The sequence below is a fragment of the Garra rufa genome, chromosome 9 (assembly GCF_049309525.1).
Source record: "Garra rufa chromosome 9, GarRuf1.0, whole genome shotgun sequence".
Taxonomy (NCBI): domain Eukaryota; kingdom Metazoa; phylum Chordata; class Actinopteri; order Cypriniformes; family Cyprinidae; genus Garra; species Garra rufa.
The window spans coordinates 40,081,329-40,104,355 of record NC_133369.1 but is presented as its reverse complement, the minus strand read 5'-3'; the positions used below and the strand labels follow the sequence as shown (position 1 = coordinate 40,104,355).

General features: G+C 36.1%; 1 protein-coding gene across 2 annotated transcripts in view; it reads right to left on the bottom strand.

Moving 5' to 3' along the window:
* fhod3b (formin homology 2 domain containing 3b) overlaps positions 1 to 23,027 on the bottom strand; it is a 247,069-nt gene that overhangs the window by 10,125 nt on the left and 213,917 nt on the right. For both annotated transcript variants that reach the window (XM_073846964.1, XM_073846965.1), the window contains exons 13-20: positions 22,824 to 22,874; positions 19,424 to 19,614; positions 14,056 to 14,553; positions 11,269 to 12,185; positions 6,093 to 6,251; positions 4,747 to 4,929; positions 2,404 to 2,523; positions 273 to 434 (exon numbers count right to left, since the gene is read on the bottom strand). In XM_073846964.1, the coding sequence (XP_073703065.1) occupies positions 273 to 434; positions 2,404 to 2,523; positions 4,747 to 4,929; positions 6,093 to 6,251; positions 11,269 to 12,185; positions 14,056 to 14,553; positions 19,424 to 19,614; positions 22,824 to 22,874 (2,281 nt within the window). The remainder of the gene's footprint in view (positions 1 to 272; positions 435 to 2,403; positions 2,524 to 4,746; positions 4,930 to 6,092; positions 6,252 to 11,268; positions 12,186 to 14,055; positions 14,554 to 19,423; positions 19,615 to 22,823; positions 22,875 to 23,027) is intronic.

Below are 23,027 nucleotides of genomic sequence, written 5' to 3'. Positions count from 1 at the left end.
TAAATCTGGGATTTAAAATCGAATTTAAATCTGGAAATGAACAAAAAGTTGTAGTGTTTGAAATATTTAAAACAAAGAAATGTGATAAAGACAAAATACGATTCTGCACTATTTCTAGGTTGCTAATCAGATAAGCAACTAGTGACTTTGTTTGTACAAAAGGTCAGGTGTTCTTGCCCTCTCTGTACCATATTAAATATAATGAAAACCCAAAAATGGCACTAAAATCAGCGGTGATTGTGCTGTAAATGCGCTATGGGAGTTTTGGTTACCTTAGCAGAGCGAGTGATGGCTCCTATCTCAGAGTAGAGGTCTGAACTCTCTGGAAACTTCTCCACGACGATGGAACAGACGTGATGCAGTAGAGACTGTTTGTGAACGGTGTCCTTCACCTCAGGAACTTTCTCTAGGTAACTCAGCTCAAAGCCTTTAGCCTGAAAATACAATCACATAAATAAAAAGGACCATAAATAAAGCCACACATTGATCATGTTTGTTTTTAAGAAGCATATATAAATATGTAAAACATTTTTAAGCGATTCAAATTTTTTATGCAATTATGGTCAAAGATGTAAGTGTAATACTGCTTTAAACTGTTCCAAAAAAATATTAAAAAGTTTTCTGTTTAATTTCATTGTACTTTTTTTTCTGAGCAAAACATAAATATCATACATTTTTCCCTTACAGAAAACACCCACTAAAATGTCATTCAGTGTAAGTCTTGTCAAAAATCAATCTATGACGTATTAAAAGACAAATTACGTTCACCCCAAATACTAATTAGTTGTAATTCTGCATTTGCGCATTTGTCAGTAAGAATTTTTTACAACAGTTTTTTAAAACACAATAAAATTGAATATGCTATATTATTATTTTATATATTTTAATACGTACAAGTCAAAATAAGCATGTTCTTTGAATTTTTATATAAATATTGTGTTAAACTGAATGACAATGTAACATTACTTCAACCAAATTTTGACATTTTATTCTCTAAAAACTTAATTGGAACCTTAAAAGTAGATATTTTACTTACATTTAATGTGCTTTCTGTGGACATAAAATCACTTTTGTAAATTTCTTTCGATGTGGACATCTTAACGTCTTTGACCCACATACATTTTGACTGAGAAATTACCCCCTGAAAAATTTGTCATTTAAATAATTAAAAAAATCTGTGGATTCATTTAGTAACAAAACAATGCTTTTTAACTAAACTATTTTGTTGATCAAAACAGAAATTTAAAAAAAATATTAATTTTTTGTTTATTGAACTTGTTCAAACTAGTAAAACCCATTTAGTGCATTTTTTCTTTCTTTCATATCTTGAATTTTATGGGCATCTAACTGCATTTTAGTTGGCTATATATGTAAAATTAGTTCATTTTAAAACCAAATCACACCAAATTAACACCCTTAATAATTATTTATTTTGGAATGTTGCTACTTTTCCTGTAATAGACATATTTTGCCTTTTATTATGCCTATTATGTTCCTTTTTTTTAAGGGAACCCAGTGTATTAAGACTTGTGTATGTGATTTAAAAAAAAATCAAAGTCAAAGGACAACAATAAAAACTTTACTTGCGATAAAAAGAGTAGAGAAGATACTCGTGGACAAAAAAAAACTGCCAAAAGACCCACGTCTTTGACTGTAAATATTTACCTGCCAAAACCCAAAACTGTTTATAGATTTCAGAGTGATGGATATCTTATGATACATTTCATATTTACTGAAAAATAGGTATTCCTAATTACTTTAAATAAGTGTAGTAAATTTGCCACGGTCGGCCTCTGAGGATAAAAAAGGAAAAAACATCAAATGTAATGTGTGCTGGAATAGCAGGGAAATTTTATATCAGATAAATTTGAAAGTGTAAATATGCGCAGATGAAATGAGCTCTGATGTGGAAAATCACATGCACCTTGAGAGCATTAGTTGCTTTGGATCTGCTCCATCATCAAATCATTTCCTAAAAAAAGCCTCATTTTGACATTATTCTTATGTAGTTTAGCTGATTAGCATCAGTTGCATTAAGATAAAAGCACTCAGTCTATGTGCAGCTCCCATGCTGATTCTGACCAATGCTTCATTAACATATGATTAACAGAATCTCAATCCTGTCTGCAAGTCTGCGAGGCACGACAGAGCTGGGAATGGAGAAATCCCCACGGACGTGACATGACTCTCGCTGGCTTTGTTCTGCTGCCCACGCTCAATGGTTTACGGTAACAAAAGAAATTTCATGCCAAACTCACCACCTTATCAGGTTTATCTCCATCAGCCTTTTTAACGTTATTAAGATCTAAGCGAAAACAGCAGACAGACAGAAAGAAAGAAAGACAGATGGAGATGGAGAGATTAGGGGTTGAAAGAAGAGCTGTAGAATTCGCTGGCACTTACATTGGTCCCATTGAGAAAGTTGCCAATAGCTAGCAGAGTTGAAAGGATGTGGCGCAGTGTCTTATTCTTTTCTAATTGGTCCATGCCCTCCTTCAGGTCCTGGAGTGGCTCTGCTACTTCCTGAGAGAGAGGAAAAAAGAAAGGATTTGAAATAAATAGCCTCTGGGGAAAAAATTTGTAGAACGGTGGTTTTGCTTCAGGATCTGCATTCCCGACACAATACCAAAATTGTTCATCATATAATAGAGAAACTCAAACATTGTTCTAACAACAAAAAACATTGGAATTTGTTATATAATAATGCTAATAAATGTGTAATATGTTTATATACTGTAATACAATCAAGAAATAAACAGCTTTTTTTTTTTTTTTTGTCACAAAAGTTTCTATTGTAAATACTGTAAACGCTGTTCTTTTGATGATATTTATCAAAAAATCCTGGGAAAAAAATAATGGTTTCCTTAAATAATACCAAATGTTTCTTAAGCACCAAATAGGGATATTAAAATATTTTCTGAAGGATAATGCATCACTGAAGACTGGAGAAATGGCAGCTAAAAATTCAGCTTTGCCATCACAGGAATAAAAGTTGTACTGTATTGGTCAGCATGAAAGACTTTTAAAAGAAAACTTGGCAACCCTAAACGTTTTTGTGTCTTTATACAGTTTGTAAATGTACTTTTAAATTTCTCTGATTTCATGCCAATAATGTATTATGCAAAACTCATGCAATCTTCTTATTTAACCATACTTAAAGGAGTAGTTCACTTCCAGAAAAAAATTCACAGACAATGTACTCATGTCTTTCTTTCTTCAATCGTAAAGAAATTGTTTTTTTTTTGTTTTTTTTTGAGGAAAACATTTCAGGATTTCTCTCTATATAGTGGACTTCTATGGTGCCCGCCAATTTAAACTTCCAAAATGCAGTTTAAATGGAGGTTCAAAGGGCTCTAAACGATCCCAGCCGAGAAGAAGGGTCTTATCTAGTGAAATGATCAGTTATTTAAAAAAAAATGGACAATTTATATACTATTTAACCTTAAATGCACATCTTGTCTAGCTCTGCCTGTACTCTGTGCACCAAGTCAAGACAGTTAGGGTATGTCAAAAAAGTCCCATCTCATTTTCTCCTCCAACTTTAAAATTGCCCTACATCGCTGAAAAAGTACCAACCCAGTGTTTACAAAATGAACATGCATAGAAGGTCAAATGTCCTTTACAAAAAAAGGTAAAACAGCGATGTAAAGGTGATTTTGAAGTTGGAGTAGAAAATGAAATAGGAGTTTTTCAACATACCCTAACTGTCATAAACAGGAATACACACAGTTCACGCATAGCTAGATCAAGACAAGCATTTGCAGTTAAAAAGTATATCAATTAGATAGATAGATAAGACCCTTCTTCCTTGGCTAGGATCTTTTACAGCCCTTTGAAACTGATTTAAACTTCATTTTGGAAGTTCAAACTCTGGGGCACCATACATATTATATGGAGAGAAATCCTGAAATGTTTTCCTCAAAAAACTATTTCTTTATGATCGAAGCAAGAAAGACAGGGACATCTTGAATGACAAGAGGGTGAGTACATTATCTGTACATTTTGGTTTTGGAAGTGAACTATTCCTTAAAGGAACTGTATGTAAGAAATGTATTTCAGTTAATCATAAAATGGTCCCGACGTGTCACTAGACATTAAGAAATCATGTTCATTTCAAATACTTATATCACTGACAACAGTGGTCCGGCCAGGATATTGTCATTTAAAAGTGAGAGTTGCAGCCCACAACTGATGTTATTGTTGTCATTTTGTGTTTTGGTCTGAGGCTCCACCCTCCAGCTATCTACTAATCACGAAGTCAGTAGAGTTTAGTCATCTGGGTTGCCAGCTCTGCTCTAGTTACAGCTGCAGCTATGAACGTGTCGGATAAAACATGTATAACGTTACGAAACCTCGTTATGAGTCCGAAATACGTTGTGACAAAGTCCGAAATAAAACAAGGATTTGTACAGGAGATGCCTTTGAAAGATGGAGACGGCTGAAAACGGATCCTGCAGCTTAGCTGGCAACCTCGAGTCAGGGGGGAGGGGGAGGGGATACACCGTTCTACAGTATTTTGAAAGTGATTGCAGTACCAGTTTTGGCCACAATCCTACATACGGTTCCTTTAAATGCAGTCTTAATGATATGTCCTTTTCTTTTGAGTAGGTTCATGGTTTGCGAAGTTAAGGACATGTCAAGGATTATGTCTGATCCAAATTATACATGATTATATTAGTTAATTGCACTTTATTAGTTACATTTTAATTTGTAAAAGTGGGGTAACATTGAGAACATGAGGCTGACCTTCTCTAAAGCGTCATAGTCCATCTTAAAGGCCCAAAGCTGCAGGCGGGCGGACAGCTCACTGATGGAGGACAGAATGAGGAGGAACTGCTCTGCACTGCCCAGCGGAGTGTCGGGGTTCGCCAGCTGGGCCTCCTGAATCTTCTGCGTCTCCTCCTCCGTAGGAATCATTGTCAGGATTTTCTACGAAAGAGCACGAGACCCAGCGGGGAGTGTTAGTATCACTGTCAAAAACCATTGTATATGGGGATTCGCCCCTCGAAAGGCATTCGCTCCATCAATCATCTGAGCGTTGATGAATAGCAACACCTGGGAAGACACGGCTTTGCTCAAAAATGTGGGAAATGATGACTATTTCATTGCTATTTCATCTGCTAAGGGCATATCCCGCTGTTGCACAACTGAATAATCGAATAAAAAAGGTAATTTCTCTTGACCAGAGCGAAATTTCTGATAAAATCTTGAGAAACATAAATTGCGGTTGTCAGTGAGAATATAACGCTCTCTGTAGAGACATAAAGGGTGGAGAGAAACACTCTAATCCATTTTTCCCATGACGAAAGATAAAAAATTACAGATTTTATGAGAAAATGGGAGCTCCATTATTCACATGTTGATATTGAGACGTTTACCTCAGATCTGTATCATGGGCTGTAACAGGCTAAATGAAGCATTTTGCTAACCTTTAATCTTTGAGATGAATTTATGACCGCTGCCAAAAATGCTTCAGTTTTTGCAGGAAATCCACATAATATTTCGAGCCGCCGGCCAAACCAACTTGCTTAACATTAGTTTTAGGGGTAAAATCTATTGGTTTTGCGGAAATCCAAAGTAAACGTATATGCTCTCAGGGCAAAGGGGTTGAGTTATTTTGGACACAAGCTTTGATTCGATGCTTTCGGTTTGCCAACTCGGCTTCAGTCAGTATGTCTCTGTCTTGTTGAACACAGTTGTAGAGAGAACCATGTATTTTGGTCAAAATATGCTTTCATGTAGCAGTCTGGGGATGATCATAAATGCCTGAATGATCGATGTAACAAGAGAGAGAAAGAGAAAGAGGGAGCAAAGCGAACCGTAGAGGGGTTCAAGGAATATGTGACTCACGTGGACTCGAAACAAGGCTAGTATTAAGTACAGATGTGTTTTCTGCATGGTAACCTGTCTGGCATTCACAGGATTAAAGTGTAACCATGCATTGTAACTAGCTTTAGAAGTAAAACGTATGTATTGAGTTTTATTGTAGCTTTTCTTAATAATTTCATCATGTCGAATTTGCTTCATTACTTGCGGTTGATTTGGCATAATTTGCGAAACGGAATGCGATTTTTTAACCGGCGCAGTATTACCTCTATGCCCTCTTTGCTCAAGGCGTACTCGTCAAAGTTGAGGATGGCTGTTTTGATGGTGCGAGGAGGCGGCAGGACCGTCAGGCCAATGTTGATGGCGTTACTTCTTTTGGAATCCAAAACGATGATCTCTTGACGCTTCCCATCTGCTGCCGTTTTCTGAAATCAGATACATAAACAGATCATCCGAGTTATTCATAGTGACTGTACTTCGAGGAGTCATGATGTCAAGGTTTGCTGGTTAGGTTCTGTAGACAAAACAGATCTGTATTCTGTATTCTATATTTCTATGACTTTAATTTGTATTCTAACAATGTCAAATGGTTCACATATGCATCACAAGAACATCTTCAAAATCTTTTTGTCATTTTTATACCAGATCTCAAATTCATGTGTTTTGAAGGATAACATTTTGTGGTAAAAATGTGTCATTTAAAACGTTTGACATTTTAAATTGTATAACTCCTAATTTTATTACAGTTTATGCATCAAGTAAATATAATTTTCTAACTTTATGACACAATTAAAAATATTGCCATCATACTTGTTGAGGAGTCAAAGTCCTCAAAGATTTTTTAAATATAAATTTGTAAATTCATGTCCCTGTCACATTTTCTTGGTTAAATAAACATTACTTACACTATATTTTTACATGTTACAATGTAATAAATATTCTATTTATAAAGGCCAAGTATGAATCCCATCAAGTTAGTGTTTTTAAGCATTTTACGTTTATTCCAATACAAAAACTCACGGCAGCATCAATTTAAACAATATATTTTATTTGTGAACTTATATTTAGCTATCCTTTTTAATAGTTAATTTTTAACTGTCTTAGAATTTTTCAGATCATCAGTCATCACAGTTCAGTAAATATTCATCACAGACACTTACTTTAAATTTTACCAACCATGATTTTTATAATTAGTCTTCCTAATAATAACGCCATTATATTGTTTATTTACACTGATTCGCAAATGCAGAATGCGCATGAACACAAGTGGCGGGATTTATCGCATAAACCAATCACAGGCGAACATAACCCGTCATATCCAATCATATCACGACTGAGTCTCATGTGACTTCCCCCATTCGTTCTCAATTACCCCCCACTAAACCCACAGCACGCTTTAAGGAGTCTGTTAAAACTCAATGGGCTCAGGGGAAACGATAGAGAAAAAAACTCTCTAACTTTACCTGCTGGTGTTGTTATTAAGCTATATTTCTTTAGAAAAAAAAAATGATTTATTCACATTTAAATGTTATATTTTGTAATATCGGCGCTGTTTTTTTTTCTCATCCAATAATTTGAGGAGACACTGCCTCCTTGCCTCCTTGGAGGAAACACCCCTGATATATTCTGGTTCTTGAATCTAATTGGCTTAGAGGTCTTTCCAGTCATCCTATTCTACCAGTATCGCCACAAGACCTGTTTCACCATTTGTATCACTTTTCTTACACCAAAAACGCTATAATTTTACAAATACTACTGTTGTTGTGCCACGGAGTGTGGTTTTAAGAGATTTTTTAGGCAAGAAGGAAGTTTATTAACTTTATATATGCCATTTATTATTAAAGATGTTGCCGTGTTGTTCTTTTCTATTTTTCAAAGAATATTGAAAAAATGTACCATGCACAGTTCCCATAAAAATATTAAGCAGCACAGCTGCTTTCAACATTAATAATAAGAAGAAAAGTTTCTGGTTCCCACAACAAGCCTGCTTCGCCCATCACGATACACATCTATTCTCCCACACCTAGCATGAAATAAGGATCCTTCAGCCTGTTCTTACTCTCACGCTGGCCACTGAGCTGAATAGGAAAGGCATTTCTTTAATGTGGATAATTACCCCAAAAATGGCTTCCTGAGATATGAACACAAAGCCGGGATATGTTTAATGTTTACTCGCTGAAAAGGCACGCAAGCACCTGAGGGCTATTTTGGGACTTTGATGGAGAATATTTCTGGAGGAGCAGAGCCATGATGGTACTCTGTCTGCGGCCAAACAGGGGGAGAGGAGGGGCTCAGAAGAAAAGGGGAGGGAGAATGGGTTGAAAATTAAAAACAGCTGGAAAAGGTTGCTTTTGAGCAGAGAGGAGAGGAAACCCCATGCAGGCCACATTTCTGAGACACCATCTTAGAGCAAACAAGCCAAATAATATTATAGATCTTCATTTTAAGAACATCAATTCATCTCAAACACCTAAAACCTGTGATGGTGAACACCAGTGTTTATTCTATAAAGTCAGGGATTTATCTCAGTATGAACTCCTGAAATGACGGTGCAGTTCATGTTTCACTGTACAGCACACATACAAACATCGAGGTCCTTGTAACAGGCTGTATTGATTAGGTTAAGAATGTTTCGACCAAGCTCTGACTTGTAACTTGACTTTGTTTTGAGTGGCAGCAGGATTTATGAATCCCAGAAAGCACCTTTGATGAAGCTTTTAGGTAATACAAAGAATTCATCATAGCTAATCAACCAACCTATTACCATTCTGACCTACATTCTGCAGCTCTTTTCTAAACACGTGCGATCATGTCATAAGAAAGAGCTGTGCGGCCGCACATGGGCAACGGAAGGTGTCAGAATTCATACCATGTGTTACTGAAGAAAGGCCCAGAAAAGATCAAAGCAACTTCCTAGCAGCTATAGCTTGTTTTCACATGTGCTGATAAAAGCCAGGTAAAATCAAAGTAGAGCAATAAAAATACATTTTTTCATTGCACAAGGAAAATAGGAAAAATGCCATCTTGATGCTAGGCTGTTTTAAAAAAGTTGACTGAACTATCGAATGTTGAAAAAGTTGACATTTCATCAAATAAAGTGCATTTTAGGTCAAAAACTTGTATTAAACAATGTATTAAAAATGTATTAAACAATATCAAATCTGGTGGCAAGTCACCAACTAACAGGCTGTTGAGCATGCTTAGTTTGACCACTAATGATCCACTTGAGTCATTTGTTTTCGGTAGCTTCATGTTGTGCCTTTGTTTTCATAGTCACCATTACTGTGATTAGTGTTTGGAGAAGTTTCTTCCATTTTTGTGAGTATATACAACTTTCTTCAGTGCACAAAATTAAACTATGAAAAATGCATGCTTATTAAACTATTTAAATATTTTATTTTTGAGTTCATAAAATGTAGAAAATTATGTTTAATGTAAGCACAAAATAACTTTAATTGTTAAGTTAATACAATGTTTTCCTTAAGTTGAGCATTATTCAAAAGACCCAAAGCTGGTCAGCTCAAGTTTTTTTTTTTTTTTTTTTTTTTTTTTTGTACAGTGAGGGCATTATTTTTCATTAGTTAAAGGGTTTTAATATCTACATTGTTTAAAGTATTTACAAAAGCCTCTATATAATAATAATAATAATAATATAATACAATTAAAGGTGAGTAAACTATATCAGTGGGCTCATGTTTTACCTGGCAAAATTCAATGTTGTAGTCATAGGCCTATTTCATGTCACTAGCTATGTTTACATCCAAAGTTGTAAATACTGCATAAAAAAAACTAGAATACTGGTTTGCGTCCCATGTGTTCAAGAGAACAAAATAATCACTTCCTGTAAAGCAGGTGCAAATGATCAATAATAAAAATGAAAGTTGTTGCAACTGGGGAAGCCTTTGTAGCTCTGCTTTTCTACATAATAAAATACTTGCACATCAGAGCGTGCAAACGAATCGCAATAAAAAACACTGTCATGCTATCTTGCATTTGGAGGCAGATGTTTGAGATATTGGAGCATGCAATCGTGTAAGACAGTTCTGGCAGATATTTAAACCAAATCATTTTGATGACAGACTTTGGCACAAGTATTGCAGAATGACTAAAACAACATTTGGAAGGTGTTCAATGAGACTGGTACACTGGTTAGTCCAGTTATCCAATGCAATGAGGAATTTATTTGGTACATGTGTTGACATCATGTAGCTTGTGCGCATGTTTTCTTATTTTTGACCTTTTCTACTTCAATTAAGCACATACAGTAAGTTTTTATGCACATTTTAAGATTTTATGCACATCTTAGCATTTTTATGTGACATCCACAAATTTGCATAAAACATGAGATGGAAACAGCTAATATTTTCATTTTAGAGAAAGAAAATTATGTGAATAGATTCTTAAAGGGGTCATCGAATGCTTATTTTCCACAAGTTCATCTTACTGAAAAGTCTATAATATACTTTGGTTAAAATATCTCAATAGTAGTGTAATAAAACACCCTTTTACCTTGTCAAAATCAGCTCTGCAAAAAATCAACTAATTTTATTGCATGGTCCTTTAAATGCAAATGAGCTCTGCTCGCCCCGCCCCTCTCTGATGTGGGATTATGAGCTGCAATGTTTACTTTAGCCACATTTAGCGGAAAAACTTGCCAACAAGCACATTATTGAGAAAGGCCGTTTGCATAGATGCATAAAAAAACCCTTATACTCACTTCTGCTGTGGGTGAAGCTGCATCAGGAACGATTTGCACGAACTAGACGCATATGTAGATCGGGATCGGCGCTTTTCTTTTTTAAAAACGAAAGTAACGTTAATCCTCTGCGTCTTCAGCGGCTCAGATGTCTGGAGTTAATGACGACTGCTATGCTCATTATTACATCCAACAACAGAACACCTCAATCAGAGACATTCTTGTCTTCCCCTGCACCTGAGTCCACACAATGGCGATTGGAGTCTGACTGTTTTAGCTCGGTGAGGGCGGGTCTAAGGTAAGGTGCTCATGTCAATCAACTATCGTGGGAGCGTCCTCTGTCGGTGTGCCGGGGATATTACTTTTAAAGATTAAAAAAATACCACAGGGAGGATTTTTATCATTGTAGGGTGGTTGTGTACACAAACTGGCAACACACATTAATGTTCAAACAACATGTAAAAGTGAGTTTTGCATCTGATGACCCCTTTAAATTCTTAAGTTCTTCTCCAGCAAGAAACCGATAAGGTCTGAAACAAGAGCCATATACTAGTAGCTACTAAGCGGTGTTATCTTTACATCTCATTTTAAAAGTTAAGACCACCCAAATGGCTGGAGCACCCTTACCCTGGTCTATACTTATGGACAACTCTGGCTCCACCACTAACTATATTGATACTGATGAGGAAATAATTTGTGCAATATTAAGTACACCAATATTTGGAAAAGAAGTAATTTAACGGTACCTTTGTAACTGGCAACTCCTTGGATTTCGTCTCAAAGAGGTTTTCCAACTTGGCTGTGTCCAGTTTGACCGGATCAAGTTTGGACCACAGTGACTCCCTGCATGTCTTTTGTTTGCTGTACTGCCAATCTATTGGTCTGACCTCGTTCCAAAACAGTCGGATGGTCTTCTTCTTTTTCTGGAAGAGTGGAGGCTCTCCTCGACAAAGCTGAGGAGATCCGAGATTTGGGGGAGGTATTGAAGCCAAAAAAGGTGGTGGAGGGGGCATCATCATGCCAGGCAAAGGGGGAGGTGGAGGGCATCCAAATAAAGGTGGCGGGGGCGGAAGGCTGGGCAAACAAGGAGGCGGGGGAGGAGGTGGCGTGAGGTCACTTGACCCAATCATGTTGCCAACATTCAAAATGTCCACATCATCCTCCTCTCCCAAGTCCGTGAAGTCCAGCTCTTTGATGCGTAGCTCCCGTGGCGTGGCCATCAGCTGATCCCATATGTGATCTGATTCCTTTTTAGGGGGCGTTGGTGAAGGAGCCGGCAGAGGTTTTTCGTGTCCTTGCTGCTTTTCCTTTCCAGAAAGCTCCACCTCATGAGGCAATACCAGTCCTTTCACCAAATCTCCAAATTTCTCGGCTACAGCCCGTACGCTACCCTGCTTATCCAGATTCTCCACATCCAGTTTCTTCATGTTGTCCTCGCAAACCTGCCGACGTGCCTCCAGAGTGGAGATTCGACTAGCAAGGCTGGTCACAGAGGAGTCCTGACCTGAACAGCCTTTCTCATTCTCATTCTCCTTTTCTTTTTCATCTTCCTCTCCTTTCTTGTTTTGAGCATAAAGCATGTCCAGCATGAAACGTTTGCTGTTAAGAACTTTGTTGCACTGATTGTTCACATCCCCTGCGTTCATACAGTCTGTCCACTGGCCTATGAGTACAAATTCAGAGCAAGTTTCAACAATTTGTATGACTTTTAGAGTGGATCTTCACAAAACATATCAATTTTTATGTCGTAACCTGGCACTAATTAAGGAAAAACAGAAATACTGAAACTGGAATGAATTTTCACGACTGAAAAGTCTTTTTGTCCCACCTGCCAATGGTGGGTAAACTGGGAAAATAACCTTAAACTGGGAACAAAACTAGCCATAAATATTTCTTTCTGCTCATAAAACTGTTGTTTGCATTATTATTTAAAAAAAAATCTTTTGATGCTTGGCAAACCACTTTGAGTAAATACGCCAGTTGGCTGGTGAATTTATTATGAACTGCAACATAATACATCATTTAAATCAAATTCTAATAACTGTCTGTCTGATGCAAGTGATGTACATGCTTCAAATAAAAGACACGTGTCTACTAAATAAAACATCTGTGACTCTTTTACCATTACAGGTTTATCTACGATGATTTTCCCCAGAATTCTATTTTCCACATATGTGAAATAATCCTCGCAAAAAATAAAGGCACTAAATTATAAACATGAGGAACAAAGCCTCTATTGGTCTTGACCTTGTGACAGGTGACAATTTAGACAACTACATATCAACTAACTATCATTATTATGCAACTACAGGATAACTACCTTTCATTTGAGGATTGGCAGACTGTTAGCTTAGGGTTAATAGTCAATGTTAATTATTTTACAAAAATAATTATTTTTTATTTAGTACTGACTTGAATAAGATACTTCAGATAAAAGACGTTTACATACAATTAATTCTTAACACTGTGTTGTTACCTAAATGATTCACAGCTCTGTTTTTTTTGTTTGTTTGTTTGTTTGTTTGTTTGTTTGGTGAGTTGTTCATGAGTCCATTTGTTGTCCTAAACAGTGAAACTGCCCACTGTTTTTCAGAAAAATCCTTCAGGTTCCACAAATTCTTCGGTTTTTCAGCATTTTTGTGTATTTGAACCCTTTCCAACAATGACTGTATGATTTTGAGATCCATCTTTTCACACTGAGGACAACTGAGGGACTCATATGCAACTATTACAGAAGGTTCAAATGCTCACTTATGCTTAAGGAAACACAATGAACTTTTTGAATGTAAAGATCAGGTTCTATCTTCTGGGAAACATGTAAGAAACATGTACATGTCTTCTGTAGTTTCCGAAGGGCAGTACTAAATTAAAATAATATGATATTTAACACTCAGTTGTCCTCAGTGTGAAAAGATGGATCTCAAAATTGTGCAGTCATTGTTGGAAAGGGTTCAAATACACGAAAATGCTGGAAAAGCAAACAATTGGTGGGACCTGAAGCATTTTTCTGAAGAAAAGCAGGCAGTTTCACTGTTTAGGACAAGCAAGACACTCATGAACAACTATCAGTAGACAAACAACAACAACAAAAAACCAAAAAAACAGCTGTGGCTCATTCAGGTAACAACACATTATTAAGTATTAAGTATTAAAGTATGCAAACTTTTGAACAGTGTCATTTTTATAAATTCAACTATTATTTTATCTTTTGTACTATATGTAAACATCTTTCATGTGAAATATCTTATTCAGGTCAGTACTAAATACAAAAATAACATGCATTTTATATGACCCCTCTTATTTCTGATTCTACAAGGTATATGTAAACATTTGACTTTGCCTGTACTTACAAGGAGATAAATGCCTACTATGGACACTGTGGTGAATGTCAGACCCTCTGTATTGCACTCACTCACTCACTCACTCACTCACTCACTCACTCACTCACTCACTCACTCACTCACTCACTCACTCACTCACTCACTCACTCACTCACTCACAGAATTCGACTTGTGTATGTGTGTTGTTCTTACCTGAGTCACTGTCACTGATGTGTTTCTCCTCTCGTTCTTCTCTTTCCAAAGTGCTGCTGGCTGAGGAGATGCTGGAGGCCGAGCAGTTGTCTTTCTCATTCAGCTCCTCATTCTGCCTCTCCTTCTCACTCAGGACGACACTCTCTTCTACATCCCTCTCTAAAATCTGCTCTCTCACACACTCCTCTGTACCTGTTGCATTAGTATCTTCCTCAAATGTTTCTTCTGGTTCTTCTTTCTTTTCATCTTCCGTTCCATTCAACACCATTTCCTCACACTCTTCGGCTTCAGCATCCTCCGCTTTTTCCTCTGTCTCAGGTGTCTCTGGCTCAGAGTTTGTTGGAGACAGACAGAGTGTGATGTCTGACGGTTCCACAGGTTTCTGTTCCTCCTCTGGTTTGGAGGGCGAGACCGGCGCAGACGCTGAGCCAGAGGGAGGCTCTGAGGAAGGCCACACGACTGCTGCCTGCACCGGACGACTTGTCTCAGACTCAATTCCTGAGGGGGAAAAAAGATTGGCTTGGTACCCATTCCAGATAAGAAGCACTTACATGGAACTAATGATGAAACAAGGCCATTTTGAAAAATAAACTTCTGATGATGAATCTTCCATCCAGTAAAAACACTAAAGGCTTTACAAGTTATACTAACCATGTCCTGATATAAAGACCACATAAAATTCCAGTTTTTCCTCAATAATCTTCCAATTTGCTAATTACTGATTGTAAGTAAGGTAGTAGTTATGTTTGGATATAGGGTAGGGTTAAGGGATCTAGAATATGGGTAATTTAAAATCTTACCAAATGTTAAATTTACAAGAGGTTAATAATGACATTTATACAACAGTTCTTTCTGGTCCTCGAATCTGATTGGCTAAAAGGAGTGCAATATTCTAGTGATATCGGAACTCCAACCGTTTCACCATTTGTATCACTTCGATTTTGGTATTTCTTACAGCTTGTGTCATTTGTGTGTCAATTATGTGTCATTGTGACTGTTTTTGTGTCACGGAATGTAGTTTTAGGAGTTTTTTAGGTCAGAATGTACTTGTGTAGATATCAAATATCCGGTTTGTTAATATAATGTCTATTTGAAAATTTTGATGTTTTCGGAGATGTGAGCTCCAGGGACATCAGTGGACATCCAGTGCTCATGAACCCACCAAGAGCAGCCTTACTTCTGCCAGATCCTCTGGAATTTGTGGCTGGCTCTGATGTCTCTATAGTGTTTAAACATGAGATATCATTTGTTTTAGGTAAGTCTAACGGACAGTCTTTCTTCAGTGGACATTCAAACTAGGGCTGGGCGATTCTTTCGATTTTTTCGATTAATTTGAATTTACGTTTTAAGACGATTTAATTTATTATTATATTATTATATATAGATATATATATATTCAGAACGGAAAACAAATAACGCGTTCTGGTAAAATAACGCGAGTCACTAAGGGGACATGATTAGCTGCTTGCTAGCAAGTTAGCCTGTTACATTACAGTACATACAATGTCACTTACCACATAAACAGAGTAGAGAGATGATTGTAGACAATGGCGAATTATTTGCATATCAGGGCTCTAGAGTGCGACCTAATTTCTCAATGGTGCGACTGGTGCGACCAGCCGTTCAAGGGCAAAAAAAAAAAAACTACTACATGCGACTATGAAAAAATATTTAGGAGCACCATGTGCGACTGAACCGACCAGCATATTTGTGTTTGCGCTGAGTGGAGCTTCAAAGGTTTCTATGTGTTTTGCACGTTGACTAATGTATCTCAAGTGTAGAGAGAGTGTAAATAAGAGACTGAATTGGCAGTAGCTTTGTTTATTATAATAGAGCTTTGTGAGATTGCGAACTAAGATGAGTGACAGCTTTTAATCATTTTTAAGGGAGTTTGTAAACAAGATATTGATTTATTACAACAGTTAAATAAACAAGAAGTTATTATTAAGTGACTTACATTGTCTGACTATAACACTATTGCCTGATTTTGCTCTGTTTTGTCATCAAAAGTAGTCTGAAACAAGTCACAGCTGAGCCGCTGCGCATCTCCACTCAGATACAGCGGTGTTTCGTTTATGAATGAACGTGCGTTTTTAAACGAATCTAGTGAAATGATTCAATTTCCCATTCATTAAGAGTCACTTGCTTTATTCTTGAATGAACCATCCATTCGAACGAACCAAATGAATGATATGATTCAGTAATTAAATCAGTGTCTTACCACTACCTGTTGGCAGATCGTTTCAGTTATTTAAATCATTTAATATTTCTGTGTTCAAAATTGTATATTTTTGTATACGATATAAGTGCAAGAGAAAAGCATGGAAATATATATTTTCCTCCCATCTCATATTTATTTGTCTTACAAACATTCACTGTGTCTGGTATGATAAGAATGGGGCCTGGTGGAAAGCGATCACTGATGCAGTTGCAATGTATATTGCAAAATATATGGTGCCCATATAAATTGTGGAAAAGCTGGGGTTTCTTTACATGCTAAAAGTAGTAGGGGGGGAAAATCGATTTAAATCGTAAATCTGATTTTTTTTGTGAAAAAATCGGGGACTTTATTTTTAGGCCATATCGCCCAGCCCTAATTCAAACTAATGTTTTATTGTGAATATGAGACTGAGCTGAAGAATGAATGCTGTATCAGATGTAGGTAATCACACTCGCTCAGTCCTTTTCTCTCTCCTAATACTCTACATAATACAGTGAGCTTTTAATACAGTAATATAATAAGCTTTCAATGAAGGAACTCAATGTTACGTTGTTACTAGTTCTAAAGCAATGTTTTCAAATTAGAAACGGAGGCTTGATCTCAGCTCCATGGTGGAAGGAAGTTGTTCTCCACAAAGGAGGGTTTTTTAAAGACACTACGTTGTTGTTTCTTACGTATTTACACACTCGTAGCGTCGAACTGTTGTTGAAATGCTGTTATATATAGCCGTGCAATATGACTGTATATCGGCACACTGTGATTACCTACAGCACTCAGTGACCAAAGTAATATCCAAGATGCCGACGTTAATAAAACTAAAAAAGGCTTTTCACTTTTGGACACCACAACTGAGCCATGACTTAATCCTTCCCAAGTAAATTAATATTGCTTTAAAGATGTTTAGATATTTTTACTGGAAAACAACACCAAAAATCTGATTAAGAAAGTGATGCGGCACACAAACTTTGCATGCATACAATGCATGCACCCCTCATCCCTCACGTGAAGTCTGCACATCCACATCCCCCTCTCCCAGTGTCTGTGTTACGGTAACCCACATAACATTACCACATCTACTCCTCCACATTCGGAAAAGCAAATAAATAGAGGAAATGTGATCCTGCAGGAGCATGGGGAATAACAAAACAAAATTCCACACGACCTTACCATCAAACGTTTGTTTGAATACACAGGAAAAATATAAAAACTGAATGATTGAGTGATGTTAACAGTAAATGTCATCATGGAAATAGTATATAGTAAACAATATATTACACTTTAATTATGTAAATATATATTAAGGGTATAGGAAGTGTGCTGTTGATATACTGCTGAAAAAAAAAGTATCCTTATTTTATAAATCCTTATTTTTTCAGTTAATCTGTTCCGTATTTTCAATTTATGGTCTGGGAGGAGCTCAGACCTCCGAAACCACAGTCAGATCCACACTGCTATTCTTTTACACACGGCTAGTCATGCTTTCATTCGCTGACCAGTGTGTGACCAATGCTCTGGCCTTCAGAAACCACATGAATGTGATATAACCAGGGCCTCACTGACTGGACAACCTCAAGCCGCTTCACTCAATTATCATGTCACGGCTGATGGATGTCTCTCTTTCTTACTGATTTTGTACTATAATCAAATATCACCCTGTTATTCTAGAAAATATTCTGTCACACCGCTACATTGTTTTGCTGTTTTGCTCAAAGCTCACATCCTGTGTGGTTTAAACCTTTAACCTACTGGTTACAAACCAATGATTTTAATCACTCACACCACCACAAATATTAATGGAAAGTAACAATTTTTTTTTTAATTTCCTAATTGTATTAACAACATTGTAATTGGCAGTCACATCACTTGATTCTTTTTTTTTTCACATAATGAAAGTCAATGGGGTCAAATGTTTTGGAGAACAGCTGAAACATTTTTCAAAATATCTTCTTTTGTGTTCTAGAGAACATATAAAGTCTTATGGGTGAGAGTGAGTAAATTATGTCAGAATTGTATTTTTTAGGTAAACTAATACTTTGAAATCATAAAAAGGACTTATATTTTTCCCTTTACACAGTTCAAATTACATACACTACCAGTCAAAAGTTTTTGAACAGTAAGATCATTGATGTTTTTAATAATGCCTCTTCTGCTCACCAAGCCTGCATTTATTTGATCCGCAGTACAGCAAAATCAGAAAAATGTTGAAATATTTGTACTATTTAAAATAAATAGTAATAGTAAAATAACATGTTCCTTAAGAAATCATTCTAATATTCTGATTTGCTGTTTAAAAAAACATTAATTATTATTATTATTATTATTATTCATCAAAGAATCCTGAAAAATGTACTGAACTGTTTTAAATACTGATAATATTAATTAATAAATGTTTCTTGAACAGATCAGCATATTAGAAGGATTTCTGAAGGATCATGTGACACTGAAGACTAGAGTAATGATGCTGAAATTTAGCTTTGTTCACAGAAATAAATTGCGTTTTAAAATATATTTAAATAGAAAACATTTATTTTAAATAGCAAAAAATATCTCAAAATTTTACTGTTTTTGCTGTACTTTGGATCAAATAAATGCAGGCTTGGTGAGCAGAAGAGACTTCTTTAAAAAAACATTCAAAATCTTACTGTTCAAAAACTTTTGACTGGTAGTGTATTCATTTCCTAAGTGCTGCCTTTGAGATGAATGGGAATGCACATGGAAAAACTCAATTTTTTTTTTTAATGAAACTTAGAAGACTGAAACATTGGGTACCCAGCTGTGCCATTCTCATGTAAATGTGTGAGTCTCAAGCCAGTCGGAAACTCCGCAGTGAGACTGAGTGATTGACCAGGCTCCAGTCGTTCAACCCGTTCATACCAACTCCAGCCCCTCAGATTCAGATGTGGCTGCGTATGAAAGGCTGACTGACCACTGACCCAATTTCTGAAATTGTGGTTAATATTTGAGGTCAATAAACCCTCAAATAAATGTAGTTTTTCCTAATGGCTGACTGCCCTAGTGGCTTTACATTGTTTTCCTTACAAAACATTTGTGTGGTAACCACTTGATTCCACACTTTGGAGGAAAAACTAAGACCAGAGTTTTTTCCAGAAATGCTAGACTGTATAACTCCACACAGAGGAATCTCACCTCGTGCTGGATGTGGGACAGAACGCTTATCCTCTTGAGCCTCTACAGTCAAAGGGGTGGCAGAACGAGACAAGGAGCTGCTGGAGGTTCGTGAACTCAGGCTGAGGGTGATTTCTGTTCGGCCCCGTGTTGTCGGCCTCGGCCGTTCCCTTTCGATTTCCTCTGCTGCCAACCGCTCCAATTGCTTATATCTGCACACATCACATTAAACAGTAAAAGTCACTAAAAACATTCTGTGTCAGGACAATTACATAATGCTCATTTTCATGTGAGGATCTATACATTCATTCAAAAATACACTACCAGTCAAAAGTTTTTGAACAGTAAAATTTTTTATGTTTTTAAAGAAGTCTCTTCTGCTCACCAAGCCTGCATTTATTTGATCCAAAGTACAGCAAAAACAGTAACATTTTGAAATATTTTTACTATTTAAAATAACTGTTTTCTGTTTGAATATATTCAACTAAAATGTTATTTATTCCTGTGGTTTCAAAGCTGACTTTTTAGCATCATTACTCCAGTCTCATGATCCTTCAGAAATCATTCTAATATTCTGATTTGTTGCTCAAAAACATTTGGATTTGGATGAATAGAAGAACAGAAGAGTTCAGAAGAACAGCATTTATCTAAAATAGAAATCTTTTGTAACTTTATTAATGTCTTTATTATCACTTTTAATCAATGTATCCCTGCTAAAGAAAAAAAAAAAAAACACACTCCAAGCTTTTGAATGTATAGTGTATAATGTTACAAAAGCTTTTTGTTTCAGATAAATGCTTGTCTTTGGATATTTCTATTCATTAAAAAATCCTGAAGAAAAGTACTCAACTGTTTTAAATATTGATAATAATAATAATAATAATAATAATGAAATATTTCTTGAACAGCATCAAGGATCATGTGACACTGAAGAATGTAGCTTTCATCACAGGAATAAATTACATTTTAAAATATATTATTCACATAGAAAGTGGTTCTTTTAAATAGTAAAAATATTTCAAAATATTACTGCTTTTGCTGTATTTTGGATCAAATAAATGCAGGCTTGGTGAGCAGAAGAGACATCTTTAAAAAACATTAAAAATCTTACTGATTAAAAACTTTTGACAAGTAGTGTTAATAAAAAGGTAACTTATACATACAGTGACATGTTTTACTTTTTTAAATATTTTTTGGGGCCACAAAGTACACAATCCTGATATCTTGATATCATAATGAAGAAAAAATTATTAAAAAATTACAAAAATGCAATGCATTCAGCATGCAAGAGAATATAGATTCCAACTTTACGCATAAATACGCTTTACTTCCAAATTCATCAACACCAAATCCTCCCACTATGTTACCTATAACTCTCCCTTAACAGGTGTCAAAGCAGATGCTTTCTGCTCCCCTCCTGTCTTATCAACCCCAAAAATATGTGCCAGTTCTAATATACAGCATTTACTAAAAACAAGAACCAGATGTTTCATAACTATATAACATTTCCTTTCTATCACCCAAAGTTGGCTTATCCTTTAATTCCACTATACTGTAAGGTTCACATCAAATTGATGAAAAAAAGATTGGAAGACCGTGACTTCCGATAAGATCTTGAATAAATGCAAAGACATTGAGCTATTCCACTTGCCCGGATGCATGTTTTTAGCATTTACTGTAAATGGAAAAAGCCCATGTCTAAAGTCAATTACACACCTTGTCCTGCAGCTTTAAAGGTCTTAATCTACAGCAGGCATAAAGGGGCCCTGACGCCCATATTTCACCTGCAGCGCGTGCCGACACGCTTCCCATCTGCAGCTCAGTCTAATAAATGTTTTCAATGTGTATTACTACCGTTGTGCTGATAATTGATATTAAACACGACACAAGGCTTTTATTCCATTAGACCACAGTAATTTATCCAATATGATAGAAATCATCTGTAATACTGTATGAACAATAAGTGTCCAATATAATTCATTATAAAAAAAAAGCAGGAAGATTTTTCTGTACAACATTACAGTGTCAGAAACATGAGGATTTTTTCTATATATCTATTATTACTAGGTCTACACTCAACTAAAGCATTTCTAGTTGACTAGTAGTCATTCATTTTAAGCATTAGTCAACTATAAGTCGCACGTTTATTTATAAACCATATAAATAATAATAATAAGTCTTTAATTGCCTACATAGCCTAATAAGCGTTCAAGCGCACATAAAAAAGCTTGCCATGCACAGCAAACCGACAGATATAATAATTTTGAATGTGTCAGGGAAAAACAGCAGCAGTAACGTTTTAATAATTTATTGATAAACTAGTGCTTTCTTTGTTTTCAGCTTAAGAGATGAAGTCGGCAACACTGACTCGTCATCTCGCCTGTATGCATGTTTCATATGGATTGCATAATCAGAGAATATTTGTTTTCTATTTGAATTGGTTCATTTAAAATAGAGAGTGAAATGTCTACTTTGAAATGTTTCATGTCTGTAAGGCAAGTATACAAAGAGTTTCGCGCACAAGTTCCAAGAGACCGAGATGGAAGACAGTGCTTACCGTTTGCTTGAATTATTTTACAAAAGCGCAACGTTACGTTGTTATTGGGAGTGCACACAAATAAACATATAGTTTTTACATGTTCAAAAAATGTATTACTGTTATCTGTATGACCAAAAGTGACGGAGTATTTTAAGAGCAAGTGACTGCACCAGTGCCTCCATCTGTCATGTAGTAAGCACACTACTCTTCCGCTTTCACATTATTAGGGGGCATCCCTACTTATTACTGTTTTTAACTGTATAAAAAACATAAAGCTACCTGATCTCATGACGAAAACTTTTTCACAAGACGCGAAATACGTATCAATAAGTACATCACTGCAGTTTCCAACAGAAATGAACACTAGAGGTGGTAAAACAGCGAGCAAATATATATTTCTTTTTCTGGACAAGCTTGCTCTGTTGCTCAGCCAGCACAGAATTGGACTTCCGATGTGAAATCCTTAGGTGCAAATCCCGTGAAAAACATGACTCATGATGAAAGAGCTGAAAGATGAGAGATTGAAATACAAGCTAAAACAGCATGCTTGCGATTGCATTTTTACGTCCCATTCGTTTTTGTTCATACTATCATGTAGATGGTACATTATTTTAAAAAGTCACGAGCATTCAAGTTATAGTGCCACTCAACGGACATTTCAAGTCAGAACTGCAGTGACACATACAAAACCAACGTCACATAAAATGTACAATATGTACGTTCATCTGTTCCGGTTTAAAAAAAATGAACACTCTTTTAGCGCCACTCAGTTTTCTTCATCAGATCAGGTTGACATAAAACGTAAAACACTTCCGGCCCTAAACCTTTGACCATTCTATTTTATTATATTATATTGTATCTAAAAGTGACTCTGGAATGTACCTTTCTTCTCGAGCTTGTCTGACCTCTTCTCTCTTGTCCACATAATCCCGACTGCAATAAAGAAAATCAACATGAGCAAACATGTAAAAAGTGTAAAAGAATGCATTTTATAAGTATACCACAAACATTTTTAACCCTGGACCACAAAACCAGTCTTAAGTAGCACAGGTATATTTGTAGCAATAACCAAAAATACATTTTAGA